Here is a 26706-nt window from a genome sequence, read left to right as displayed (position 1 = left end):
AACAATCACTATATTCACTAATTTCAAGCAAGTTTGCTCATTGCTTGTTATGTGGATACACAGCTTCAAAAAAATCACTGATTATTGCTATGGCAAAACAAGGAGGTAAATGTGTTATTACTCCATATCTTGATTTGCCCAGGACATTAGAACTTTTTCTTTCTGTTCCAAACCTCTTCAAACTTAGCCATTCTAATTTGTGTTCCTAATGCACTGCCTGCAGCTGCATTCAGCTCATGCAGAACGTGGATGCCTGCTTATTTGATAGCAGGTTTCTACTCTGCCTTCTCAACAGGAGGCCGCACTCATGTCACCACTTCCTCCACATTCATTATTATCCAAAACTCCCTGTGAAATTATGGTACTTGAGGCCCTAGGCACTAGGGCTTTTTAGATAAAAGGCTGAACATTTAAAAGAGAATCTGGCCAAATAGTTCTACCAATGATAGGTCAATTCTGAAAATAGGTTTCTTTTAACGAAGCATTCCACAGTATCATCAGCCAAAAAATGCAAAGCCGTAGCTTGCAGAAGGAGAAAACAGCTGTGGATTTGACAGAGGAGAAATTAATCTGGACAGAAAGTTAACAATTACAGATAACTACAGTCTGTGAAAATACCAATTAACATCAACGGGCTAGAATAAATCAGGTGCTTATCTAGCTGTCAAGAAAACAAATAGATTTAATAGCATTTTTATTACAGCTGATCACATGTTGGGGTAGAGGCTGGGACAGATAACTTCACAAGGTCTGTTCCTTTCAATCCCATTTTCTGTAATTCTTCTATCACCAACACACAGCAAATCATAAAATCTGGCAGCTAAATAGTGAATCTACGTTAATATTTCCTTTACCTGGAGACTAGGATGGCAGCCAAAGTCCAGTAAAGTCTTCACAACTTGCAGATGACCTTTGTTGACAGCAATATGAAGTGGAGTCTGCCTGCGTTTGTTGCGAGCATTCAAATCTGCACTGCCTCGGTGCAAAACCTCTATCACAGCACCCTCATCACCGAAGGCTGCATGATGGACAGCCCTGTCTCCATCTTTGTCCTGAAGCAGAAACGTTAATTTGAGCCTGTATAATTCCACATTTCCTTTGCATTTAAACACCAAGATTAATTTAAGCTCAACAATTATGCATATTTGATTTCTTTAAAGAGAAAGAAAAATTAGACAACCATGGTACAATTCAAATACCTCATTAAAATAATTGCTTAAACCACAGCAATAGAGGATGAAGAGTCTGTTTGTATACAAACATACATATTCTATGACACATGACATTCCATACCATATACAACTATTGCCCTGAATCTTTGTGTGATGTGTTCATCAGAAATTCAAATGGATTCGTTTGACTTTCTACTACAAAACAACCACTGTCAAAAAAAAGCAACCACCCCACCACAAAACCAAAAGCCCATGAACAAAATCCAACTCCCAAACCCCCAAAAATGTTACACTCGGTAACCCTTCCTGTAACCCAGGAAGTGTTACAGATTCCAAATCATAGCAATCAAGAGAACTGCCTTGTTCATACAATTACGCTAATATTTATTAGGGTTTATGCTGAAATTAGAAGTTCTGATTCTATGATGATGACTCACAGCATTAAAGCTCTCATTAAATTCAGTTTGTTTCCGTTTCATCCAGACTGAGAAGATATGAAAGTCACAAATTTGTCAGTTTGGATTATTTTAACATCCATAACAGTGGACCATACTACATGAAACGTTTTCAAGTATTAATCAAGTGATTTCAACATTAACAACAGTACGCAAAAGCTAAAAGTAAAGTAGAGGATATATAAGAGGTTTCAATGAAATAACGACTTCCATAAACTAGTTTCTAACTAAGTTTTTGTGCACAGTGGAATATTACTATGTATTTGTAGGATTTAATTTTGACAATAGAGAAATTCTGAAAATTGTAAGAAGGAAATAAAACCATGACTGATCAAGGGTGCACTGGATGCACCCTTCTTCAAGTGCACCCTCTTGGGTAAGTTTTGTTGCTCTTATCAATTTGTTTCTCTTTCAGTAATATCTTTTGAAAGTAATTTCTATTATGTGTAACACATTTCTAATATATTTTACATCAATGCAAAAAATTAATAGTTCCTAGCATAAATTGTATTTGCACAATTACAAGATAACGAGACTAGTTACAGCATTTTAAAAAAATTGATGGAAGCAGACTTATCTGCTAATTATCAAACATATCTTTTTGGAAATATGAACATTGTTTTGAAGGTGGTCAAGGCACTAAACAGCAGCTTCAATAGCTTTTGAAACCAATAAATTGTTATGCCTTTGAAATCAACTCATGCTACAAAATTGTCTTCTAAGATGCAGGACTCCTTCTCAGTCTCATCTAATATAAACAGTCAAAAGCAGCCAAACCTTGCCCATTTGGAAGCGGAAAGGATCAGAAAGGGGAACTTCTGTGTATTTCTCATCTGGTTGTAAAGATCATTACGAGGTGAAACTTATCAAGATATTTACAGAGCACTTTGTTTCACAAGTATGCGGTAATTTGTCTTTTCATATTTGCAGTCTGCAAAGTACACTAAGATACTTACTGATGAAACCCCATATAATTTATTAAATATTTTACAGTTTTAACATATTCCGATTTTGAGACACAAACCCCTGATTTTATAAGGTCTTAGTGTATAGAATTCTTACTTTGAATGAGCAGAGGTCCAAGAAAGTGTCTCTCTTTTTAGCTCAGCATCAAAACAAATAACCTCAGAAGCTAAATCCCACTGTGTAGTTTTTACACAGTAGCACATGAACATACCTAGAAAAAGCTAGCAACTGATTAAGTATCTGTCCCAAGACTTATATTTAGATACAAATCTAAATATTTAGAAGCGCCATATTTCTATACACACCAACAATATAATGCTGTCAGTACTGTCAATACAGTAATTGATACCCATTAATTTCTGCAGACTAGCAGGCTACATATTTTTACTATGTAATACCTACATCAGTCTTTTTGAGCTCTGCCAGTAGGAAATTGTTTTCTGATTAAAGAGAGGCCACTTGTACTCTACATTAAGCTCTCAGAGACATAAGCACAGAGGAGACAATATGAGGGCATCCTCAGGAAATGTCATGATAAACGTACATACCCCGCAGCAGTGACTGTAAGTGTAAATATATCCAACTTAGCTATAAAGCAGGCGAAGTAAGGATTTTTATCCATTGCTTCCATGCCACAGACCACAGCAGTGAAGTAAAAGAACTAAATTTTGCTCTCTGCTTAATGGGATGACTCTGCTGTGTCTTCACATCACTAATTTATAGACAGCTGACATTTTTTAAAGCCTGAAACATATAATCATTAATCTAATAATATTATATATACGATTAATATTATAATAATTAATGCAATTGTGTAATTAAGCATGAATATAATCTTCACTTAAACTAACCAAAGTTACATGAAAAAGGCTTGAAAATTCAAATAAAATCCCTGAAAATATTTTTCATGGCAGTGTTACGATACTTCTAAAGCCTGAGCAAACATGAACTCTTAACAACTCTACCACTAGCTGATTACCAGATGTGTTATCTGGAAGCAGTGCTTCTGCTTCCCTCTCTAATGCTTCTGACCCTTCCCTATACCAGAGAAGTATCAGTTCACCACCTGATTAACACGGCAGCTTTGATCCCATAGTACAGATGAAAAGCAGCTTAGTCTAGTTTGTAACACTATATGCTATGTACTGCAGTGAAAGCACTGCTTCTAAACTGAAGCTACTTCGTAGAAATCAGACCACAGCAAGTATGTACTGCATGAAATCTAAGCCATCTTTACCATTTAGCAGAAAACCTTGAAAAAGTAAGGGTGTATCTGTGAATATAAAAATAGTTTTAGTCCCAAGGATTACACCACCATTTCATTAACGTATTAATATATTATAACTTCAGTATACCAAATACAATACAAAGCTAAATGCCCAAGCATATAAAGTTATTTTTCTGTCATGCAAACAACGACTGGGCACACTATTAACTTCTAAGCATTCTACCAGGCTTTATTTTCCTAATAAGAGAAATTTGACAGATCCTTCTTGTGCCCCACAAAATGCGCAAAGCATTGCACTGCAATATCAGTGCAGCATCAGTGTGTTCTGTGTATGTATACAAGGCAAAATCATCTCAAAATACAAATATCACAGTATGCTGATAGATAATTTTCTCACAAACAATAATTCTAAAAAAACCTAAACAAAAGAAATCCTTCCATTTCAGGTGAAGTTAAAAAACAAAACAACCCAACCCTGAAAAACTGGAAGCGAGTTGGCAGTTCCTATCCAAAGATACTGTCATTGCTTTCTGCTCAAACTTGCTTTAGTTAAGAATGGAAAAGCCTTCTCCTAACTGAACACTATATAAAAGAAGCATGGCAAGTATCTGAATTGGAGATGCAGCATCCAACATCATCTTTTTCTCTGAATGCCACAGGCAGGGTGCTAGCTCATTGCATTCTATTGTTGAAATGAAACAGAGGAAATAAGGAAGGGGCTTCATCCACTACAATCACATAATAGCTGACATAGCTAATACATTAGCATTATATTTCACTTAGAGGTGCTAAAGAACTGGATATTGACTCTTTGCAATTGTTAACACTGTACTGTTAGCAGGAGGCTAATTTGGGAACATAATCACAGTAAGAAAAGCAGTTTTTCACTCTCTCTGATATTTAAAAAGAAGGTGACTCCAATAGAATTGTTATTTCTCCATATAGCAAAGTTTAAAACTTAAGGACGCACAAAGCGTATTTTGAAGTATTTAGGTTACCTCTGCTTCTACATCCACATTCTGTTTCAGAAGCAACTTCAAAATGTCGACATGGCCATTCTGACTAGCGGCTTGCATAGCTGTGTGTCCAGCACATTGTCCATTCACCTGGAAGCATATTGATACTTTGAGATAAGCTGCAAGATACACACACATACCTATGAGACACTTTAGCAGTACACATGCAAGTGTACTAGAAAACTTAAAGTAACAGCAAGCATATGAATGTATCAAACGAACAATTTTTAGACAGCTGCCTTCCTGGCACATGTAGATAATCTCCTAGGGCACCTCTATTTCATTTCTATAGCATTAGCTATAATGAAGGAAAGAAATCTGTTTCTTGATTATTTCAAACATTACGATCTTAACTATAGTTGATGAAAAACTTTCATCTTTGGGGTACTGTAAGGGCAAGGTTTTGAGAACAGGTCTCAGAATGATACCAGTCCTCTGCTTTACAGTATACTTAATTTTCTAATCTATGGCAACAACAGGAGTCAGTCTGAACAAAAAAAAAATGTTTTGTATCATCTTGAGCTACAAATCAGTCCTCAGAACTGATAGAGTTTAGTCTCTTATCTGCAAGAATTACTACTGCTGTAATGAGAAAAACAGCTGATTGATTTTAAAACATGTTCCCTGAACCAAGTCCTATAATTCTTAACCATCTTCTTTTAGACTTTTCACTACTATGTGATTAGACCAGTTGGTAAAAGGAATCAGACAGACAGCAGATTAGATGATCTACCCTGCGAGTTAAAAAAAAAACACACACAAAAACACCAAAACAAACCCCACAACAGCAACAACAAATCCCCAAAAATCTACTGTCCTTCCTTCTAACCCTCAAAACAAAACAACTTGAAGACCCTTCACTAAATGCGAGAGTTTGGTTCTCTGCCCTGACTCTGGCAGACAAAGGCTAGAAGGTATGTTAATTCACGGCAGACAATAGAACACAAAATCTGTCCACTGAAAAAGGGTATAAAGCACTATTTTCACACACACCCCAACACATTTCATAGGACAACAAATGGGAGAAGAGACACTAGAACCAGCGGTGCTACTTCTACGCAGATGCATTACTGACTGGCAAGGAGTACATAAGACAGCTTCACTTCCTTTGGTATTACAAGTCCCCAGAACAGGTCCTCCCAAACCAGAACACTCACATCTACATCTGGTCTCTTTAGCAGGTCTTCCACTTTAGCAACATCTCCATTGGCAGCAGCTTTAACCAATTCTTCATTGAGATCTCCAGATTCTTGGGTTTCAAATAACTTCTTCAGTAGCTGGGATAACCTCTCTATAATTATTAAACAAAAGACAATTAAGATTACAGTTCTAATCACACAAGAACAGAAAAATAACAGCTAAATTTTACATGTTTCTAAAGGTATGTACATACTAATACATAAAACACCATAAAATGGCACCCTTAAGTTATTATTCAGCCCTGAGTAAGTGCTGCACTCCAATACCCTTTAGATGGTTGAGACTGTCACATCAAGCACTTCAAACCAAAGTTGACTGAATCCCAAATAGCTTGTCTAGCACAAAATATAGAAGGCTGGGAAGGAGGTAAAAACATGAATTTACATATTGATATAACAGGCTTTTTAGTCTTCTAGCTTAACTTAGGGTGTATCCTGTCCTCTGTAACTTTAAACACTAAGTCATATTACTCTTCTAGCTAGTTTTACGGCTACAGTGGCTTTATCTTTATTGCAGAAAACTCACCAGATCTCTGCCTCCCCAGGAAAAAGCCTAGAAAACTATGTAGAAAGATTTCTTGGCATTAAAGCAAGTATGTGAAGAGGAAAAAACAACTAGCTATGACCAAAAAGAGGAAAAACATTCTACTTCAATTGGTCTGTGAAACAGCCAACAGAACATAAAACACATTGGATAGTCTTTCTACCTCATTATTAACAAACGAGAGTGGGTTCAACAGAACTGAAATGTGATTACATAGACAAAAAAATCCCACTGTAATTAGTCAAAGAATATCTGACTAAATTTTAAGACAGAAATATTAAGGAAATAATATTACCCTGAGTAACTGCTTGCAACAGATTCCTCGGTTATGCTTGCTATCCCACACCACCTATTAAACACGGAGTCTGCTTGCTAAAGCCAGTGACACTCTCCTCATGCCTTAGTCCCTACTCCAATCTATTGTCCCTTCGAACCATTTAAATTTTAAAGCCCTTAGAGGAGGCTTCCAAAGACACACCTGCACTGTGGCCAAACAGAACCCCAAATTAAATTTGGAGGTTTTGTACCTTATCAAGATAACAACAACCAACATCTCCATACCAACTGCAAGCTTTTTCTTGCATCTTCAAGGCACAACATCAATCAGCGAAACCCCAAGTCTGAGTATTATTAACCTTGTATACAAACTATGTACTAGTACTTATTAATTTTTAATTAACACAAATACTTGCCATACATACATTACTGGTTATTCTTCAAACTTACCACCAGATGCATTACTTATAGCAGATCCTGCTGATGCCACCTTTGAGACAGCTGCTGGATTATACGTCCAAGACGTCCCACAAACCTCTACCTTTAAGTCACTGTCTGAATAGATCTGCTGGACCCGACCAACTTTACCTAAAGTCTGCATTAAAGAAAATGTCAAATGCAAATAAAAATAAAGATGAAATATTTAGAAATCTGAGTGTTATAAGCCACAAACTTTATGAAGTTAGTTGTTTAATAATACAGTCACTAATACCTTTAGCTACATTTCACCAGGCTAAGCAGATTACTACATCTGAGCAAGTATTATATCATGTTTGATGAAATATACTTTAATTTAAAAAAAAATCCCTTTGACTCCCACAACCTCCAGGTATTATTACCAATCATAACTAGAAATATTATACAAATCCAAATATACAATTACTTACTGGAAGCATAGCTTCAGCCCACTCTCCATGACCTCTCTGAAGAAGCTTGATTCGCTCTAAGTCATAACATACTTGAACAAGGTCACCAACTTGAAATTGAGAGGTACCTCCTTCTGCACCTTGAGCAGCATCTCCACTTCGGACAACGTTGGCTTTGGTGAGAACAGCTGGATTAAACGTCCACCTAAGCAATGAATCATTTAAAGTATATTTTAAACATGCAAAGGGAAATACGTGTTTAAAAATTATCTGTTGGAGAAGATTCTGCTTGTATGCCTACAAACTTTCTGCAATTAGATACTATGGCATATTCATCGCTAACCATTTTTTGCCCATATGCTTATCTGTGGCTCATTAGATGAATATTTTCAGGGTAATCTTCAGAGATGTACATTTGTAAGGTAATGAAGAAATATCCTGCCTGAGAGGAAGCAAGCTGACAACAATATAGTAGTCCTGAAAGGAGATGACTCTACTTGAAAAGGGGAAGATCCAACCTGTCTCACAGTGGCTCAGACTGTCAGGAAACAATAAGAGAAGAACACGGGATTTTGCCCCCTCCCTCCTAAGTCAAAAGCTGCAACATTCAGTTATAAGAATACTCTTCAATCAAATGGTTATCCTAGATACACCTCGATTTTTAACCAAACTATCCTAATTTGTACTATAAATTTTACTGTTTCAGAGGCATTTAGCTGGTTTTATGCAGAGTTATCTTCTAATATGCAATACGGTGATCTCTCCTTTACATACCATTTGGTCTGGGGTTGACTTTTTATCCGATCTAGTTGAGAAGCATCAGATAAATTCCATAAAGGGGAAAGTCATGGAAGAAACCACAAGATAAAGCAGCTCCACTCACTGGCTCTGCAGCCATGACTCTCAGAAGAAGAGCCACTTGCATCCCTTCAGCTTGTGTCAGCCAGGAAAACAGCTTTGTTTTGCGTTACTTTGCAATATTAATAAACAATATCTTGAGGAAAAGCCAGAATGAATAAGAATAATGCACTGTTAATCCTTCGTGGACAAACTGGTCAGTCTCCAGATACAACCGAAATGCTATTACATTCATTAGCTGCTTTTTAAAGATAAGCCAAATACTTGAGAACAAGACAACACAAAACCATGCAGACGTATCAGCTCAGATCCAGCTGTAGAGCTGGGTTTGAATCCCGTTAGCATGGATGCAGGTCATCAAACTTCAAACCTAAACTGCTTGCAGGGAGTGGTTTTGGCAACAGCTTCCTCAACACTGCCAATTCTTGGCCCATATTTACATAAACTAACATCCCTTTGAATAACAAAGTATTAATATTATGTTAGCATTAACATGTTAATAAGAAAATGTTAATATAAAAATATTTAAAAATAAAAAAATACAGATAATTCCAAGGTCACTCTATATTAGACAAGATCCCCAACATAAAGTCTGTCACCTGTCCTCTTAACCCATTTTCCTGAAAACCCACAATGCATTCTACCACCATTCCTCTTGAAACCTTGGGATGCCTTCTAATTAAAAAAAGGAATGACTGCTTAAAACACCGCATTTTGTAAAAAGATTGTCCAGAACGTCATTCAGTATTCTGGACTCAAATTTTCGCCTAGTGAGAGAGGCAACAAACCTCCTTTTCCTGCTAAAGCATCTTTAAAGGTTAAGTCCTCATTACACATTGCAGAAGGAATATAAAATTTTCAAGGAAATCTTAATAGACAAAAAAGGAGAACAGAAAGTTTTTGGCACCAAGTGATCACAACTGCTGAAGGCAAAGGAAGTTTGTGAGAATCAGTGATAAAGGCTGTATAACAAACCTGTTTCCACTTGGGTATTGTACTACAATGTCATGATCTTCATCAATGCCACAAACTGTTCCAGTTGTCGTTAAGGTTTCAAACATGCCATCAGTCCACCCTCCGTGACCATGCTGCAAAGACTGTACAATTTCCAAATCAAGATCAATGTTTACAAGGTCACCAATTTGCAGACCACCAGGGTTTCTATTACCATTTTGCTCACCTGAAATGGAATAAGAAGAAAACACTCACACGATCACACTAATTTTCCAAGTAATGTTAAGAACAGATATTAATTTCTAAGACATAACTCTCAATATCTCTGAAACTATAGGGGCTAAAAGGTTCTGAATCTCTGGCTATGGGACTGTGTGTTTCTTGTTGAACTTTCAAGGCAAATAACAATGACACTGGTAAATACTAAATACTTGTGACACTTCACTATGGCCTCTAACTGGGATAGTAACAGCTATTATACGGTGCTAGACATCTGGAAATATACAAAAACTCTGATAATTTTGAGAGTCATACACAGAGTGCCATCTATGCACACGTAACTTGAAAGATAAGCCCACAGAAAGTGGTTTTGAATTGGGTCAGTCCCTGAATGCAGAGAAAGCTCTGGCAAAAGATTATCTCGAAAATGAGCGATGATAAAAGTCTTTAACCTTGTCAGTGGGGAGATGACTACCAAAAAAAAAAAAAAAAACAACAAAAAAACACCACCACCAAAACCCCCTGCCATTTTTTGTGCAGAAAACCTTCTCTCAGGACAATATCTGCTTTCAAAAAGATGCCTCATATCAAAAAATTGTAAGGTGGAGGGAAATGGTACACATCCACACACATCAAGGTGTGTTAACTGATGAGAGAAGACACTTGTGGACCTGCTCGCTGCCAGAAGCAGAGGATGGTATCTGGTGCTGTCCAAGGAACAGTGAAGAGAGCAACAACTGCAGAACTTGTAGACCGAGTTCAACAGCAACATCAGTGGCAAAGACTGGGTGAGTAGAGTTCCTTTAGTAATATTGCTATCTCTAACGGAGTTTGGGGGGTCCTCTTCCAAGCAAGAGTCAATGATGGAGAAAGGGTCCTCACATTGCAACAATAAGGAAATACAAAAATAGCCTGATAACCAGACACAAAAACATTCTTTGGACAGAGATTGATTCCAGAGCCCAAAATCCACATGAGACTGTTGGCTGGCAGCACTAGTTGCAGCACTAAAAGTCTTCAAAAGACCAAATGGCCAAGAAGAAACTCTGATACTACTGAAGAAGAAACACATCCATGAATGGATGCTCATGTTCAATGGACTTTGACTTCTATGATCATCCAGTGACTTCTTTCTGTCCTGGCCTTAGTTTAAAGGACCAATAGATTGAACACTATTTTCAAACTGCACCCTTCACCTTTGCAACAAAACACACATAACATGGAAAACAGCCACTTCTGCAAAGAATAAAAAAATTAAGGAGTAATTCTTCAGAAAAGCTACTGATATGGAACTCAATAGATAGAAAACTTACAAACAGCAAACACCCCAGAGACATCCCTGATGACACAGGGAAGTCTAAGAAAGGAAGAGATATAAACCAGCAAAGAATTATAAAAGCATTAGTTGGAAGAAAAGATCTCTGGAGGTCATCTGGTCTGATATCCCACACAAAGCTGAACTAACATGCAGCTGAGGTCAGCTGTGGATTCATCTGAGTCCTGAAAGCCCGCAAGGACTGAGGTTCCACAATCACTCTAAGTAACTTTTCCCAGTGCTACAATATGGAGTTGCAGGTATAACAGAAAGTTTCTTCAGTATCTGATCTGAACCTCCTGAGTCACACCTTAAGGTCACTACCATTTATTATCATGCCTTTTGTCACTACTGAAATTTTGGTGCCATCATTTTCAATCATCCTTCAAGTGGTTGTAGGTGGATAGTAGATTACCTCTTAATCTCCTTCTTGCCAGACTAAACAAGCCCAGCTCCTCCTCCTTGCAAATCATGTCCTCTCAGTCTCTTAAGTAATTTAGCAGGCCACCATCAGATTTCTCAAAACTCGAGGGTGTGGGGGGAGAAGACAGACAGGTAGTGACACAGACAGGACACAGTATTCTAGACACAGCCCCATAACCATTGAGAAGAGGGGGATTCTGCTGCCCACAATCATCCTAATGTAGCCCATTACAAAATTTGCCTTATTTGCAATGATGGCACACTGCACTCTCATTCAATTTGGTATTCACTGCAACACCCAGGTCTTCCCCAGTAAGGCTCCTCACTCAGGCATTCACAATTCCCAGTCTGGGAATTCCTGGTACAGAGGATAATTCCAACCAGAATGCAAAACTGCACTCCTGGTTGAACTCCATGAGGTCTCCACTCACTAAATTCTTCGCTTCCTCAAGGCTCTTCTGAATAAAACTCTACTTTCAACCACACCCCTCTGCCAGCTTGCTATCACCTGCAATTGTCTGGGAGCGTATTCTGTCTCATCATCAAGGTCACTGATGTGGTACCGAACAAAATCAGTCCCAGTATTTTGCCCCAACTGCATACTAGTCTGTAGTAATTAAGCCCCTGCTGGAGTATTATTCACGCTCTACTTCAAATATTGCAAAGCTTCAAAAATAACTTTCTAGTTTTTAATGCAAACATACATTTAAATTCACAGCATGAATGCATCTGTGAACTACGTTCAGAAAACAAATAAAAGGGACAGATGTTCTAACAAAGAGTAAGACTGAGAAGATGGACGATAATGTCTTAAGAATGACGAAATGAGTTCATGCTCATCCATTAACAGCAACTTAATATAGTGGAGAGGGAAGAATTTTAACAAAGAATAGTCTCCTACTATCTTTAGTGATTAATATTCATGTATTCAAATACGGTATCACCCTAAAAGTAAGCTACATGGAGAAAACAGACTTGTACGTTCACAGCAAGAACCAAAATGAATAAGGGGCACGCATATGAACCTAAGTTTACCTATGTAATAAAGAACCAGTATTACTATTTCTCTATTTTTATTCATGTCAGAATAAAATGACAAAATTAATTTTACGTACAGAAGCAAGATACAACGATCAGGGTGCCTTGGTTTTTTACTTTCAAACAATACATCTACTTGACAGTAAATATTTAAGTGACTTCTTGGACAACTGGGTTTTTTCGTTTTGATTTTTTAAACAGAACAGACCTTTACTGTTTCCACCTTTTCATCAGTGCTGTCAATAAAAGAATAGTGTCTGCAGGCCATACTTCAAGTACTTGTGCAACAAATTAGATTAAGACTAGTAAATAGAGTTCTCATCGCTTTAGGAAAGCCAGTACTATCAGGTAAGGTTTTATGTATTGAAGTATAACAAGAAACTTGAGAAGAAAAGCAGAATTTTCTGTAGTGTCTAGTTTTATGACCATGTGTTTTGCCAAGGAAATACACATTAATAACGAAGAAATTTGTGTTCAATAACCTATAAAATTTATCCCAACTTACCTATACTTCAAAAACCAACACACCTGGCTATTAATTTTTATAATACACTCTGCACATATCTACAGCCCAGCCGAGACACTAGATGAGTAAATCAGTGCAATAGCTGATATGGAAAACCTCAACCAAGATTTCACAACATATACTAGTATTAGTATAAGATAACAGGTTAAGTTATATGTTCGAATTACTCCTCATTATGGCCATATACATCTTACTTCATTGACCATCTCTGAATATTTAAGACAGTCTTATAAGACTGCACAGTTACGTTTGGCTCTTAAAAAATAATAGTGCACAAGACATGTGACTCTATTACTTAATCAACACTTAACAGCTCCCTTGCCATCCACTTGGCACACTGATACCAAATACGTTTCGAAAAGCATTACAATTTATTAATCATGCATAGAAATGTTACCATTTACATTTCACTATTAAGGACAGCCCTTTTAGATGACATCTAAAAAGGAAAGAGAAATCCAGACCAGGTATAATTAACACACATCAAGATAAATTTACTTTATCTTCAACTCACCTAACACAGGACAATGGTCCCTGTAGAAAGAGCCTCCTTTTGCATCTTGGACACATTTCAGGTCAGACTACAGAGAGAGATTGAAACAGCTTTAGTCCTCACTGACTGAGTCTCCAGGTTAACGTCACTGAAACTAGAACTTAAATACACTCAATTGAGAAAGACTGAAAATTATGCGTACAAAAAACCATGCCCCATGAATTCATTACTAATGCATATAATCTCAAATATTTTTCAATCCATCAACCTTGACGTTCTCAAGATTTTAATAACCTTCGCCAATAAAAAAAGGCTATAAAGTGTTGACATTTTTAACTCAAATAAATGTATTAAAATAACACAAAGCTCCTTTGCATTGTTCTATAGAGTTATCTTTCCTTGTGAACACAAGGAGGGAAAGAAAAAAAGAATTATCTGCAGACAGTGCTCAAAGCCACAGCCTTTCCTGTACCAATCATTTAATGCCTGCCAGTGCCGTCCCCTCTTCCCAACCCTTTTTGACAGATACATGTTTAACTTGGAGAAGAAAATCTGGCACACAAATTCTTCAAAATTAAGAATTTCCAATTAAGAATATACAGAAGACAAGGATATTACTCAAAAAAAAAAAAAACACAGAACACTACGTTGAGCTAAACATGATCTTTTTAAAGAGAAAAGTTCTAAAGACTCTATTTCATATTATCTGAGGAACAGAAGTTTCAAGTATGATAACCAGCTCCTATTCATAAAGCCATCAGAGTTCCTATCATTCTCCTGCCCTCTGTTTTTTTTCCCTGTGCAACTCTTAAAGCCAAACGGCTACCATCTGCCATTGCTCCTTATGGAACAATTCTCACTAAACAAAGGGCATTTTGTGCGCATGATTAGTTGGGAAGGAGGTAGGAAGCTGTTTGCAAAATGGGTCAGAACATTCTATGGGATGGGGGAGGAAACAGAGGACAGGTAGCGGTTATGATATAACCAACCAGAACTACACAAATACTTTAACAATTATTTTTCGGCACACCCAAGATTTATTGTCAGACTGTGCTCCTGTAAAAGGATTAAAATGGAAACTCTCAAGTCTTCCAAATCATCAAGGCACTGACAAACACAATACTACCCTCAGCGACCTCTAACTCCAGAAACAATACAGAATTCAGCGTATATCCTCATCTATGAATAATGTACCACCTCTTTTGGAAAAAGTGATGAAAACAGATGAAAATAATGAGATTTAGCCGCTCTTCAAATCCTGGAAGAAATGAGAGGAGTTTTGTTCAGCCCAGCAGCAGCAGGCCTGCGACAGAGTGCTGCCACCCGGTGGGCAGGTGCTGGCTTTAACTCAGCCGAAGACAAAAGGGGCTGTGCTGAGCACCCCAGATGGCAAGCTCATTCATTCATTCCACCAGACCAACGGAGATTTAATGTGCCCCGGAGCACGCGGGTCTCACCCACTGAATACAAACTCTTCGTGTCATGCAACAACCAGCTGTCTGTGCAGGAGTCAAGAAGGGCTGTAACGCACAAGAGCTGTTTTCACATCCTTCAGAGCATTAAGAATAGAGCGCGGGAGGGTCCTGATCGGTTCTCCTCCCAGACAGGCAAAATCTGAGTGAAAGATCGCTTGTGTTACAGCAGGTGTTAACATACAGAGCAGACTGATGGCTAAAAGCTAGCAGAGGAAATAAAATATTCAGTAAAAGGCTAATTACTATCTTGAAGCAGAAATTTTTAGGAAGCAGGTTAAGATACCTTAAATTTTACAAGGAAAAGACACAGAAATCTACACGATTGCTCTTTTTTTTTTTTTTTTTTTTTTTTTACCCTGCCTGTACCATGCCCTACATGTAGTTTTATTTCTGGAATATAATGATATACTTGGTTGTAAAACTAAGTGGTAGCTTGATGTTGAACCTCAGCTTCACATCTGTCTTCATTTCACTTACATGGTGAAGTCAACATTAGATCACTAAGGAGTAAAACAAGAGTCTGATCTAAGCATCATAGAAAAACATTTACATAAGCCTTCACCAAAAAACCGAGGACTCAAAACGTACACAAAGGTGAAGCACTTGACAGAGATTAAGGCAGTAAGAAACTGACCTGTATATATTGTATGTAAAGCAAAGAGTTCCTTCAGCAATTTGGCACATAACATTACTAACAAAAGTAACGTCAACGTGACAAAGGCCTGCAAACGTCTTAAAAAAACATGATCAAACCCCAAAAAGATCCTTGAGTTTTAAGACAGGAAACTGTACTTAGTCGTACTTCAGTAAGCAACTATAATGCTACTTTAGCACCCAGCTACAATATTTATCAGAAAAGGAAACCAAGCTTTCTTCTGTCCAAGTAGTTTAAGTTAAAAAAAAAAAAAATAGAAAAAAATCAGGGGTAGTGTTAAGCTCCCGGTCACCCTCCCCTGGGGACCGCGGGGCAAGAGGCCCCCGTAGTGAGGGGAGAGCACAAAGACTCCCCAAAGCCGAGCCACACCAGGCTGCCAGCTCTGCTGTACCGCACGTCTGAGGACCCCACACGGCTTTTCACAAGTCTTATGAGTCTCACGGAGTCTTGAAAAGGAACTGAAATACCAGATCGTTTGGAGATGAGACATACAATTGCAAAAGCGAATGCATCAAAACACAAGGGATGTTAAAATGCAAGTTTCAGACTCACAGTGACACGGTGCACAGAAAAAGTAGTAACAACTGTGAGGCTGGGTGAAAATACGTGGTGGAGACAAATGTGCAAAGATGAAAACAAAACATAAGCTTTTACACACTAACCTGATGGAGAAATTATCCAATGAACCCTGATGAGGATTCTTTCAAGAAAAAGAAAAACAAGCTAGAGATTTTTGTGGAATTTATGTATAGAGAAGAGATGGAAGCCCTGGTTAAGCTGGAAATTATGAAAATTCAAGGAACACCACAAGCACAAAACATTGCGCAGTGCGACTTCTGAGATCAGTAGTAACAGCTGATGCACATGAGCAGTGGGTAATAATGGTTTTTGCCTACAGTGGAGACTCTGGCCTTCTAGCATCTACCCTCTGACTTGCTGAAAAACTCTTTGCATTCCAACTGTATGTGACTGTATGTTACATAAAGATCATGATCTGCTGAGACAAACGGGAAACACAGAAGACATAACAGTTTACTTTGACTTGCCATCCAATTATACCATTGAAAAAACAGCAGCAATTTCATCATCATAAAAACTTCAGGGAATGAAAAAAAAAGTACATTACAGCAATGTCAGCAGTGTTGGCAGATGGTGTAGAAGCACCACCATCCCTGGCCTTGAAGTGGAAAACAATGCTGAAGGAGCAGCTGCCTACTGGAATAACTATTAAGATATTCGAATCAATATGGAATGCCATCCATCAAAACCAGGGAGGGGAGTCTACAGACTTGATAAGGAGACTAGGTGTGCTGCTAAGAAAAGGAATGCTTGATCCAGAGATGCACTGCAACAGCAACTAACATCAGCAATAAATACCAGGAGATAAATGCTCTCAGAGACATACCAGCAGGAATGGTGCCACAGCTGCAGGTGTTTGAGGTGCAATACATACACCCTTCAAAGGTCATTTTAAGTCTTTAAACTCACAACAGCTTTTGTCAAGGAAATAAGCCCTTACAGGTCAAATGGAGGAAGTTCCATGCGTACTGCTTTGTCACCTGATTAAGACAACAAGGGGCTGGATAAATCCTTAAATTTTAGCTAAAGCTTTGTAAGAAATGCTGCATTTCAAATTTAATGAACTCAAATCATGTTCAGTTCCAAGAAGCTGAGAAAAGTGCAAGCAATAAAAGGAGAAAGTAGAAGGTGGTAGAGAAAGTGACTGAAATGATAAAGACATGCAAGTATAAAAAACAGTAACAATTAGAGGTGTGAAGTATAAAAACAACAGCAACAGCCTCTTACAGAAAAAAAAAATAAAAATCAGTCTTCAGGCAAACCCCGAGCAAGATGTTCAGTGAAATGAAATGCCCTTACTGTCTATTAATTATAAGCACGTATAAAAACTTTCCATGTGTAACTTTTTTTTTTTTAAAGGAGGATCACTTTAAAGTCTTCCTTTGCGGGTGGAATACTGTAAATAACAAAATTACAAAAGGATCAGTAAGTACACTTCTGCTTAACAGAAATATGTTTCTAAGCAACTCTGTTACAGAGAGAAGACAAACTTGGCTTGGTTGAGACTACAGGAGAAATGTAGAGAAATAAGACTAAATAAGCAAGAAGCAAAACAAAGTCTGCTGACAAATGCAAATAAATGCACAAGGTACACAGAAATATCTCCTTCCTCTCTGGATTCCAAATAATTAACCACCAACTTTGGCTACACTGTGAGTAATGTAATAAAAAGCACCTGCTTCACATGTAAAGGTGGCCAAAAATTAATGTTTCTGTGTTTTAAATCAGTTTTGATCAGCACCTAGAAGCAACAGAAGGACACTAAACAAACAACAAAATATTGAAAATTCTTGTTGCTCCTTCCTAAACCCCTCAGTTTCAACATACTGGGGACAAGATAAAGTACTAAAGAGTTGAAGATCTGACTTATATTACAGATCTGACAACTGAAACTGCACCAGAAAGCATATTTCTATATATTTTATAACACTCACCTGCAATGCCTAGTATGCCAAGACATTTACTTTGTTTTTATTAAAAACAAAAATAATGGTGTTAATAAGAAATTCTTAAAATCCTCTAAAGTAATTTCAAGGATTATCTTTAAGGGTAACCCAAATAAATGCTGATGAACAGATATTAGGTATCAATCAGGATAAGAAAGTTTAAAGTAACATCAAAAACACAAGGGCAAGGAATCTTCTCAATTTCCCTTATGTGCTGAACTATTCAGAATTCGTGGAAAAAAAGTACACAAACACAGATGGCTCACAGATTACTGAGACAATGATTGATGATAACTACAGTAACTTCTTTCATAAGCTACACAGATGAAAGGAAGATCCTCCATAATGAAAAACAAGAGGAGGTTAATCACAGAAAAAAAAAAGGCAAGAGTGAAGAAGTATGGTAGCACCAAACCGATTCCTAAATAATTAAACTGATTTAGGGCACTCCTGCTGACGGAACTATTTTCTTTAGTTTTTATAGCAAAATCATTCTATTAATAAGTAGTAGAATATAATGATTATTGAAAACCAATGGAAGTTACCAGCTTTACATCCTCAGCTGTGCGATACGAAGAAATAAAAACTGGAAACAAGTCTAAAAAGCTCAATCACATTGAGCTCAATCCTTAACTAATTCCACATAGTGTATCTTTTTATTACAAAAGGCTATGTTCAGACATTTCTAAAGCAGGTAATATAGTTAACAGCTCGGTCTGGCTCTAGAATCTGAATACATATAGATGGAAAACGCAAGCAGTGTCAATCATATTAGCCAACAGTACTTTATTTCTACTATGGATGTAGGAAACATTATTCAAAATCTAACAGTATCATAAAAACAGATTTCAGTTTGGGAATTTGTGGCAGCAGAAACTCCCATATTTAAACACCAGGCTTCACAAAGAAAGGCAAGATGCACACCTTCATATGGAAACACAGCAACAGCAAACTCAAATAAAAACTCTAAGGATCTGACTACAAATAAATGCAAGTTTTCAGCCAGCACCTGCTGTCCTACTAGCCAATCCTCATCTCTCCCAAGGAAAAGCTGGCAGGCCAGATAGATTAATTTTGAACACCAGATGCAGCCTGTCAGCTATCAAACAAGCAACCCCGACTTACAATAATAAGCTGTGTTTCTTTAATCAGCTTCATTTGCGTCTGAGTCAAGTGTTATTCATTTGCAAGCAGAGGTCTCTTCCCAGCTGTATTTATATGGGCACACACTCTGAGTATTGCTGATTCCACATTCTCTGGACATTCTTATCCAGTTTCTAAGTCCTAAGACAAGTTTTCCCCACATTTACACGAACTTTCTGACAGTCTATTAGTCAGCTGTACATAACAGCACAGAAATAGCAGCAAATAACTGTAATGAATTGTACACTTAGCAAGCAATTAATCAGTTATAAAATCAAGCTTTACATTCAAATGACTATTTGTCACAGATATCCAAGAATCTATTTCATCTGAAGTGAAAATTACGTTTGATAAGAGTATCTGACAGATAAAATTATTGTAGGAATGGATTGCAATCAAGTAAGCAATACATATAAAGCCTCACATTATCTTTTTTATATATATGTATGTACATACATTATTTACATATTATCCGATATACTTAAAACTTATACATATATGTAGTTTCACAAACATCAACAGCTTTTTGTTGTTAATTAAGTGACTGACCAAATATTTCTATTGGTACAAATCTTGTGGGAAGGGTCACCCTTATGCATACAAATTTACAGTTGCAGTAGTTAATCAAGTATTCTAGAAACAATTAACACTTCCTTACGCAGCAACAGTTTGACCACAGAATATAGCTGATTTACAAATAATAAATACATTTTTATTTTAAGGGGAATAATTATTTCAGAAGAGAACACAACTTATCTTAAATTATTTTTTTCTCAGGCCGGAAGGAATCTTTAATGATTTCACAGCACTCCTACTATGCAGTGCGCAAATTTTAACATAGTAACTGAAATCACAATAAAAAAATCAGTTGATCTGTACCTCTTTGTATCTAGATTTTGTAATTGTGCTCCTTTTCTGCTCATCGCAATCAAATATAAGGGGGAAGATACCAACCATTGGTTTAATAATATTATGTTACATAATGCTATATGTAACTTTCTCTCCCTTGTGCCAGTATATAAACAATTTTCTTTAGGACTGGGGGAGACCACGAAGGACATAATTCAATACTGACTTATATTTTGTTCTTAGCATCCTCATGCATGAGAAAAGCTGAGCCGCACTAAAGATGTTTACTCTTTTTAAACCTGACAATAGAATATGTATTTAATGCAAAAGTGGTATTTAGTATTTATTTTTATTATAAAAATAATATGTATTTCAAGTGAGGCTCTAAGGCAAAATATTGTACTCTCAAAAATAGTAGACTAGTCATTGGTTTACATTTTATTACTGATACACATCTGACAATGTTAAGTTAACGTGGTTTTTCTCTGCAGTAGCAAACAAAAAATCATGCAAAGAAAATGCTAATTAAGATGTTATAAGCAGTTGATAATCAAAGTAACCTTTCCCTGACCCACATTAGGATAAGAAAACCCAGCAACAGAAGGCACTTAGGCTAGAGTCTGACCCATTTTCTCTCTAAAGCTGTAGAAGCTAGGAAGTGAAAAAGAAAATTTTAGTGCTAAAGCAAATTAAGGTTGTAACTTAATTCAATACCTTTCCATTGACAAAAAAGTTGCTCTCAAGAATATTCTGAGTGTTGCCAGTAATTTAAAAACTGCAAATCTTACAGTGATCACACCAAAATTTGAAGTGAACTGAAGAGTTTGGGAGTTAAAGAAATAGGGTCTTTAAGAAGTTCATTACTAAGCTTCTTTTTCTTTTCTGAATTTTAATTTAAGGACAATAGTAGCACAGCAAGATAATCCTGTATGCAGTGTAAATATTTACTGTATTCAGGCAGGAACCAGCCCTTCACTTTACATTATTCACATTTTATAAATTCCCAGATCAGATTTTCTTACTAATACATATGCATGATCCATACAGCTGTATTCACAATGATCTGACTAATAGCACGCAAACTGACAAAGGATATTATAAAAGCAGGATAATAAAGCACAACAAGTTATTCTTGCCACCCCTCCCCCACCATGCATTTTACCCTTTGTGTTCTCTTATACTTACCATGCCCTCAAAGCCAACTCTGTAAAGGTTTTTAGCACCATTGTCCCAAAGAACATATGCTGCGCTATGTGGACTCGACGCACTCCAGTCTTGGATTTCAGTTACCTATTCAGTTTCAAAAATAAGAAAGTTGCTTCTAGAACAAAGACTGAGAAGCGCAATTTGAATTTAAAACCTTATTCACCTCTTCAGAATAATTCAGGATACAGCAGTTCTACCGAATTTAGTAAAATTTATTCTGAAGCTGCGTTCTGTTTGATACAAGTGTTCCCTAGGTGTCTTACTAAGATGGCAGCCTGAATATATACTTTGCAGGCCTATTTTTCTTTTCTATATTTGGTAGGTAATCTAACTACATAAGTAAAGAAGAAAATCTGAACTGTAAAAATTTACTTTATGATGCTTTAATATGTTCTTACTAGAAGCAGGATTTAACTAAGATGAAAACTATTTTAATTGCTTCAATTTGTCTGGTTTAACCTGCGTTAGTCTGGTGGCAGTGCACTGTATTAGGAGACAGTTTTATTTCCAGAGCCATTCTGTTTAACAACAGTACAAAAAAAGGAGAGTGAAAAGGACTTTCTGAAATCATGAGGCCATGCACCAAACTCTGAAAACACTTCCATTATTCAAAAAAAAAAAATAATTTCCAGAACTTGTCTTCATTCTTGTTTGTATTTATATAAAGGCTGTTTCTGCTATCTACCATCTGCTTTTCCTTCTTAAGAACATTTACATGCATTTATACATATTTTCAGCTTGCAAATAATCCCACTAATTCAAGTTTAATACATAAGGCAGATAATGCAGGATACGACTCTTATTTTGCAAAGTTTCAGAGATTTCAGAATATCTTGCCAAATTCATAGCAAGGGGTAAATACTGCATCTGAATATCCCTTCCTTTAAGTTATTTAAATCTATTATTTCCTCTCAATGAAATCCAAAATAAAATCCCCAAAATTCCTAAAGCTTCCATAAATGTGTAGGATATAAAATAGGCTAAACATCTTACTCAAGAACTTCTCAAATTCTTTTAAATGCTGCTTAAGTGTACTAAAAATAAATGCAACAAAAAACACCAGTTCACCAAGATATAAGGGCATCCAGTTCTTCTTCTAGAGCATCTTATATTTGGTGATAAAAGTCATAGTATATTTTACACTCCCTGCTGTATGTTCATACTTAAAACAAACCTTCATTAGTTCTCAAGGTAAATGTAAGTTGTAGACAGAAAATTTGCAAAGGTTATGATTAGCAACATACCTTTCCATGCAATCTTCAATAAATCCAAATATTATTTTTATACAGCTATATGAAAACCACTCATATAATATCCTAAGGCGGTATATAATCCAACACTTGCGAAGTTTTAACATTCAAACTGGAAAAGTCCCTATAATTATTAGGGTGCAAGCACTGAAAACCAGGAGCAAGAGAAACACAAGTGTGCTGACCCGCAAGCAAGAAGACTACAGAATGCAGTGATGACCAGAAAGGGCTATTCTTGAGAGCTCTGGTTTTATATCAGCTCTCTAGTAATGCTGAAATATGCCCAAGATCTTAATGTCGTTACAAGCCCATCTTAAACTGAACAACCAAGACAAAAATTTAGTAGTTTTAAAAATTTTGCTGCTGGTATTGTAAAAAAATGTAAATTTCATTTTAAAAGAACTAGTCATAGTGCACATCCCTTCCTCTTTCTAAATGCTTAAGCATTACAGAATAAGAATAAAAAGTGTCCAGCAAACTAGAACAGTAACTTTTATGATGATATTTTTACTCTACAATTAGAAAGGCTATGGAGGTCATTACATGAGCATGCAGAAATGCATCTTCTTATTTAAGCCAGTTTTATTTTTACCTTTCCTCTACGCCCATTGCCACCATCTTGATCTTCCCATTGCCAGTCAACTCCTCGCACCACTCTGGCACCTGCAAAGATTCCTCTTGCTGTAATTTTCTTTGATTTACGGCGAGACTCCAACAATACCCTGAAGTTATTAAAAGAAGAACCCACAAACGTCAAGATAATAACAAAAGCCCAAAATGAATCTTTGGGAATAGGCAGGAAAAAAATCGTCTTGAAACAAAACCAACCCCACAAATGCAGATTTCGGTGCATGAATCACATCCATTCAATTCTCAACTTGAAGAGCAGCCCACGAGATACAAAACCTAAGGTCTTCCTAAACCTGATTTATTGTGTGTTTTTAATTCTAATGATAATTTCTTCTCCGAACTTCCTACTACCAGCAATAATCTTATAACCACTTACGTATAGGTCTGTACTCATATTATTAAAGTCATTAAAGAAACATAAAGAGTCATATAAACAATATATTTGTTCTTCTCTTAGATGCACCGTAGGCCAATATTACTGTCCCACAATTGTCCTGCCATTTTTATTCAGAATCATGCTATAAAGTATGTGAGCTACAAGTCTTTCCCCTCCATGTCTCAGTTTATTTTCTACATAATTCTTACAGTATATCCTGGCAAATCTAACTCAATATATCAGCATCCATTTTTTCCAGTCATAATAAGTTACTTTTCTAAAGCAAACCTCTTTTTTCCCTCTGACTCCAACAGAAGTAGATAAGTCCAAACAGAACAGTTCATGCTATTTAACTTAGAAATAGTGACAGAGAGACAAACATTTTCCTGCCTTTTCAATAATCCCAAAAGCCACCAGTTTGCATGCAGCCAGATTTCTTACTTCATGCCAGGAAAATGTTGCCAACAAAAGTATTTTTTAGCTGAAATTCTGACTGTTTCCTGACCTCTTCAGGAACTATATCACCCTCCTGCTAAACTTTTAACATCCAGCAGATGGCAGACAAGGAAAAAGTTAAACTGTTGTAACCAATGCAAAGAGCACATGAAAATATTAGCCATTTTTATCTGAGTAACATAAGAGTAATAGAAATCACAAAGATATGTTGTTTATAGCAGCATTTTAGAAAGATCTCAACACCTACCAAACTGAGATAAAAACCAGCATATTTTGGTATGCTGCCCATATGATATCCCAGACTCAAGAATAAAATAGAGCTTAATGCTTTCCTTCATTCAAACGTCCTTAGATGCCCCTTGCTATTTTTCCTATGAGATATCCCTCAAATTCAATAGCACTGCTTTGCCCTTTCCTCCTCCCTCAAACACTAAACTTCAACCAATTTTTCTCAGCTAAGCTTGATCCAGTAGGAACAGCTCCTTGGCAAATGGAGCTGCCTTTTAGATAAGAGCTGCAAAACAGAGCTCAATGAGAGTAAACAAATATAGGGAGAAAGTGACAAGATGCAAAAGATTTCCTGAAATTCTATACATTGCGTACAATCTATCTCCAAAACTAAAATTTATGCTTTATACACCAGAACAGAAGACCACTTAAAACTACAAAGGAAACTTCAGCTGAAAAAGAAACTCTAGCAAGCATTCTCAAAAGCAATGAGATTTTTTTTAAAAAAAAAGAAACACACAGAAAACAGATTTGTATTTTGTTACCTATTTTCTATTAATTACACTAAGCCAGCACCTTCTGCTCTTGGATTCAACTTCTAAGTCTTGTTCTGCATTAGAACACCAAAATTGAGACACTAAGCTTATGATATTTACTTGGTACCTAGATCTACTGGCACAAATCTCAAAAAAACAGAAGTTACTTTTTGATTAAGCCACTGACCTGGCCCAAAGTTAAACTTCAAGACAAATGTTAGAAAAAATAAACACAGACCCTACAAGCCATGATACAAAAACTCAGTTTGCATGTTCCAACCACTTCCCTTAACTATAAATGCACTGATAAAAGTACATTACTGAATTACAACATATTTGTAAACCTTACTTCTCCATGAAGAGGAAATAAATGTTGTCTTACACACATCACATTTAACTGAGTATCACATCTAACAAAAAAAGCTTCCGGTGATTTAATGAAAGAAGATTCTGGAGTGGTAACACAGAGGTGATACAACAGCATGTAGCCTTTACACAATGCTTTACCGTAGCTCTCCAAGTATTTAGTAACAGGCAAATATCACTGTTCTCACTTAATCAGTAGATAAATCATGACAGAGAGGGGCTTTGGATCAAGACAAGTTATTTCAAGTCAAGAACACAAGAACAACTATGCAAGAACACACTAAATGCCAATTTTGTTCAGAGTTCTTCACTGGGAGACAATAATATATGCTTAAGAACATAAAAACCAAGGCGAGGGTAAAACAGCCCTTGACAGCATCTTTTCTCTGCTTTCTGCAGCGAACAGTTTAAGCAGTTCAAGTCGGAGGTTTTGTCTCCAGACCCCTCTGTTTTTCAAAGTCCACAAAGATGATATTTTTCCCTTCAATCTGTCTACACCATTTTTTAACCTAATTAAATTTCCTCATTCAGGAATTCATTGACAAATCATTTTGTGATTACACATTGTGTAAAGATAACTGCCTTTGTTTTAAAGCTGCTATATAACACAATAACTAGGAAGACTGCAATGAGGCTGAAAGAAACTGAATAATCTTATCCTAACTTTTTTGTCTACTTCATTCTTTCTAAATTTTCCATGTTTTCCAAGCTCCAAAGATCTGTCCTAGCTACCCCTCCCTCACAAAGAGGCAGAGAACCACTAACAGAATCTACACCTCAAGCCACTATTTTACCTAATCCAGGTTTCATTAACTAAATCTGCAGTTTGGAAGTTAACCACAATTAACTGTTCCTGTTTCATTTCATGGGGAAAAAATTATGCTTTACCTTTCACTTCCTGGTGTAGTAATTCTGTAAAAACGATGCCTCAAGTGATGTTTGTCCCCATGATAGCAAACTGTGCACAAGTCATAATTTGTGCATTCAGCACATTTCCATCGGATGCCAATGATGGGTTGCTGTCGACAAGTATCACACATAGTCCCATCATGCTTGATACCTGCAGGGAGAAAAGAAAAAAAGACGACTAACAACTTTGCTACATCACTACAGAGATTTCTATTGTGCAACATTATTATTTGAAACCACATACAAAAAAAGTTAACAATAAAGAAAGACTGCTAGAGATACCCTATCAGCCGATGCGACTGAGGGGAAAAGATAATGACTTTGCCTCATATCTCCAAGTTGTCAGTCTGTTCCTGAAATGTTCTAGCTTTTCCTCAGCACAAAAAGCTGAGAAAGCTGTGTTCAGTTTTTTCCATCTATACAAATCGGAAAAAAGAAAATGAGAAGTCCTTTAACTACAAGTTAAAGGGTGAGAAATGCAATTATCAAAATATACAGGCAATCTGGAATTTTATCTCCGGATTAAGACTATCAAGACACTTTATACCACAAAG

The 26706-nt window shown here is 36.6% G+C and overlaps 1 protein-coding gene across 5 annotated transcripts in view; it reads right to left on the bottom strand.

Annotated features, from left to right (window-relative positions):
• Positions 1 to 26706, bottom strand: part of MIB1 (MIB E3 ubiquitin protein ligase 1) — an 84822-nt gene that overhangs the window by 47595 nt on the left and 10521 nt on the right. For all 5 annotated transcript variants that reach the window (XM_074576816.1, XM_074576818.1, XM_074576819.1 and 2 more), the window contains exons 2-11: positions 26132 to 26303; positions 23244 to 23373; positions 21381 to 21485; positions 13570 to 13636; positions 9556 to 9760; positions 7744 to 7927; positions 7307 to 7451; positions 5995 to 6128; positions 4820 to 4927; positions 855 to 1052 (exon numbers count right to left, since the gene is read on the bottom strand). In XM_074576816.1, the coding sequence (XP_074432917.1) occupies positions 855 to 1052; positions 4820 to 4927; positions 5995 to 6128; positions 7307 to 7451; positions 7744 to 7927; positions 9556 to 9760; positions 13570 to 13636; positions 21381 to 21485; positions 23244 to 23373; positions 26132 to 26303 (1448 nt within the window). The remainder of the gene's footprint in view (positions 1 to 854; positions 1053 to 4819; positions 4928 to 5994; positions 6129 to 7306; positions 7452 to 7743; positions 7928 to 9555; positions 9761 to 13569; positions 13637 to 21380; positions 21486 to 23243; positions 23374 to 26131; positions 26304 to 26706) is intronic.

This window comes from Larus michahellis, chromosome 2 (genome assembly GCF_964199755.1).
Source record: "Larus michahellis chromosome 2, bLarMic1.1, whole genome shotgun sequence".
NCBI classification, from domain to species: Eukaryota; Metazoa; Chordata; class Aves; order Charadriiformes; family Laridae; genus Larus; species Larus michahellis.
Note: the sequence above shows the minus strand (reverse complement) of the source record. Positions and strands in the feature narration are given on the sequence as shown.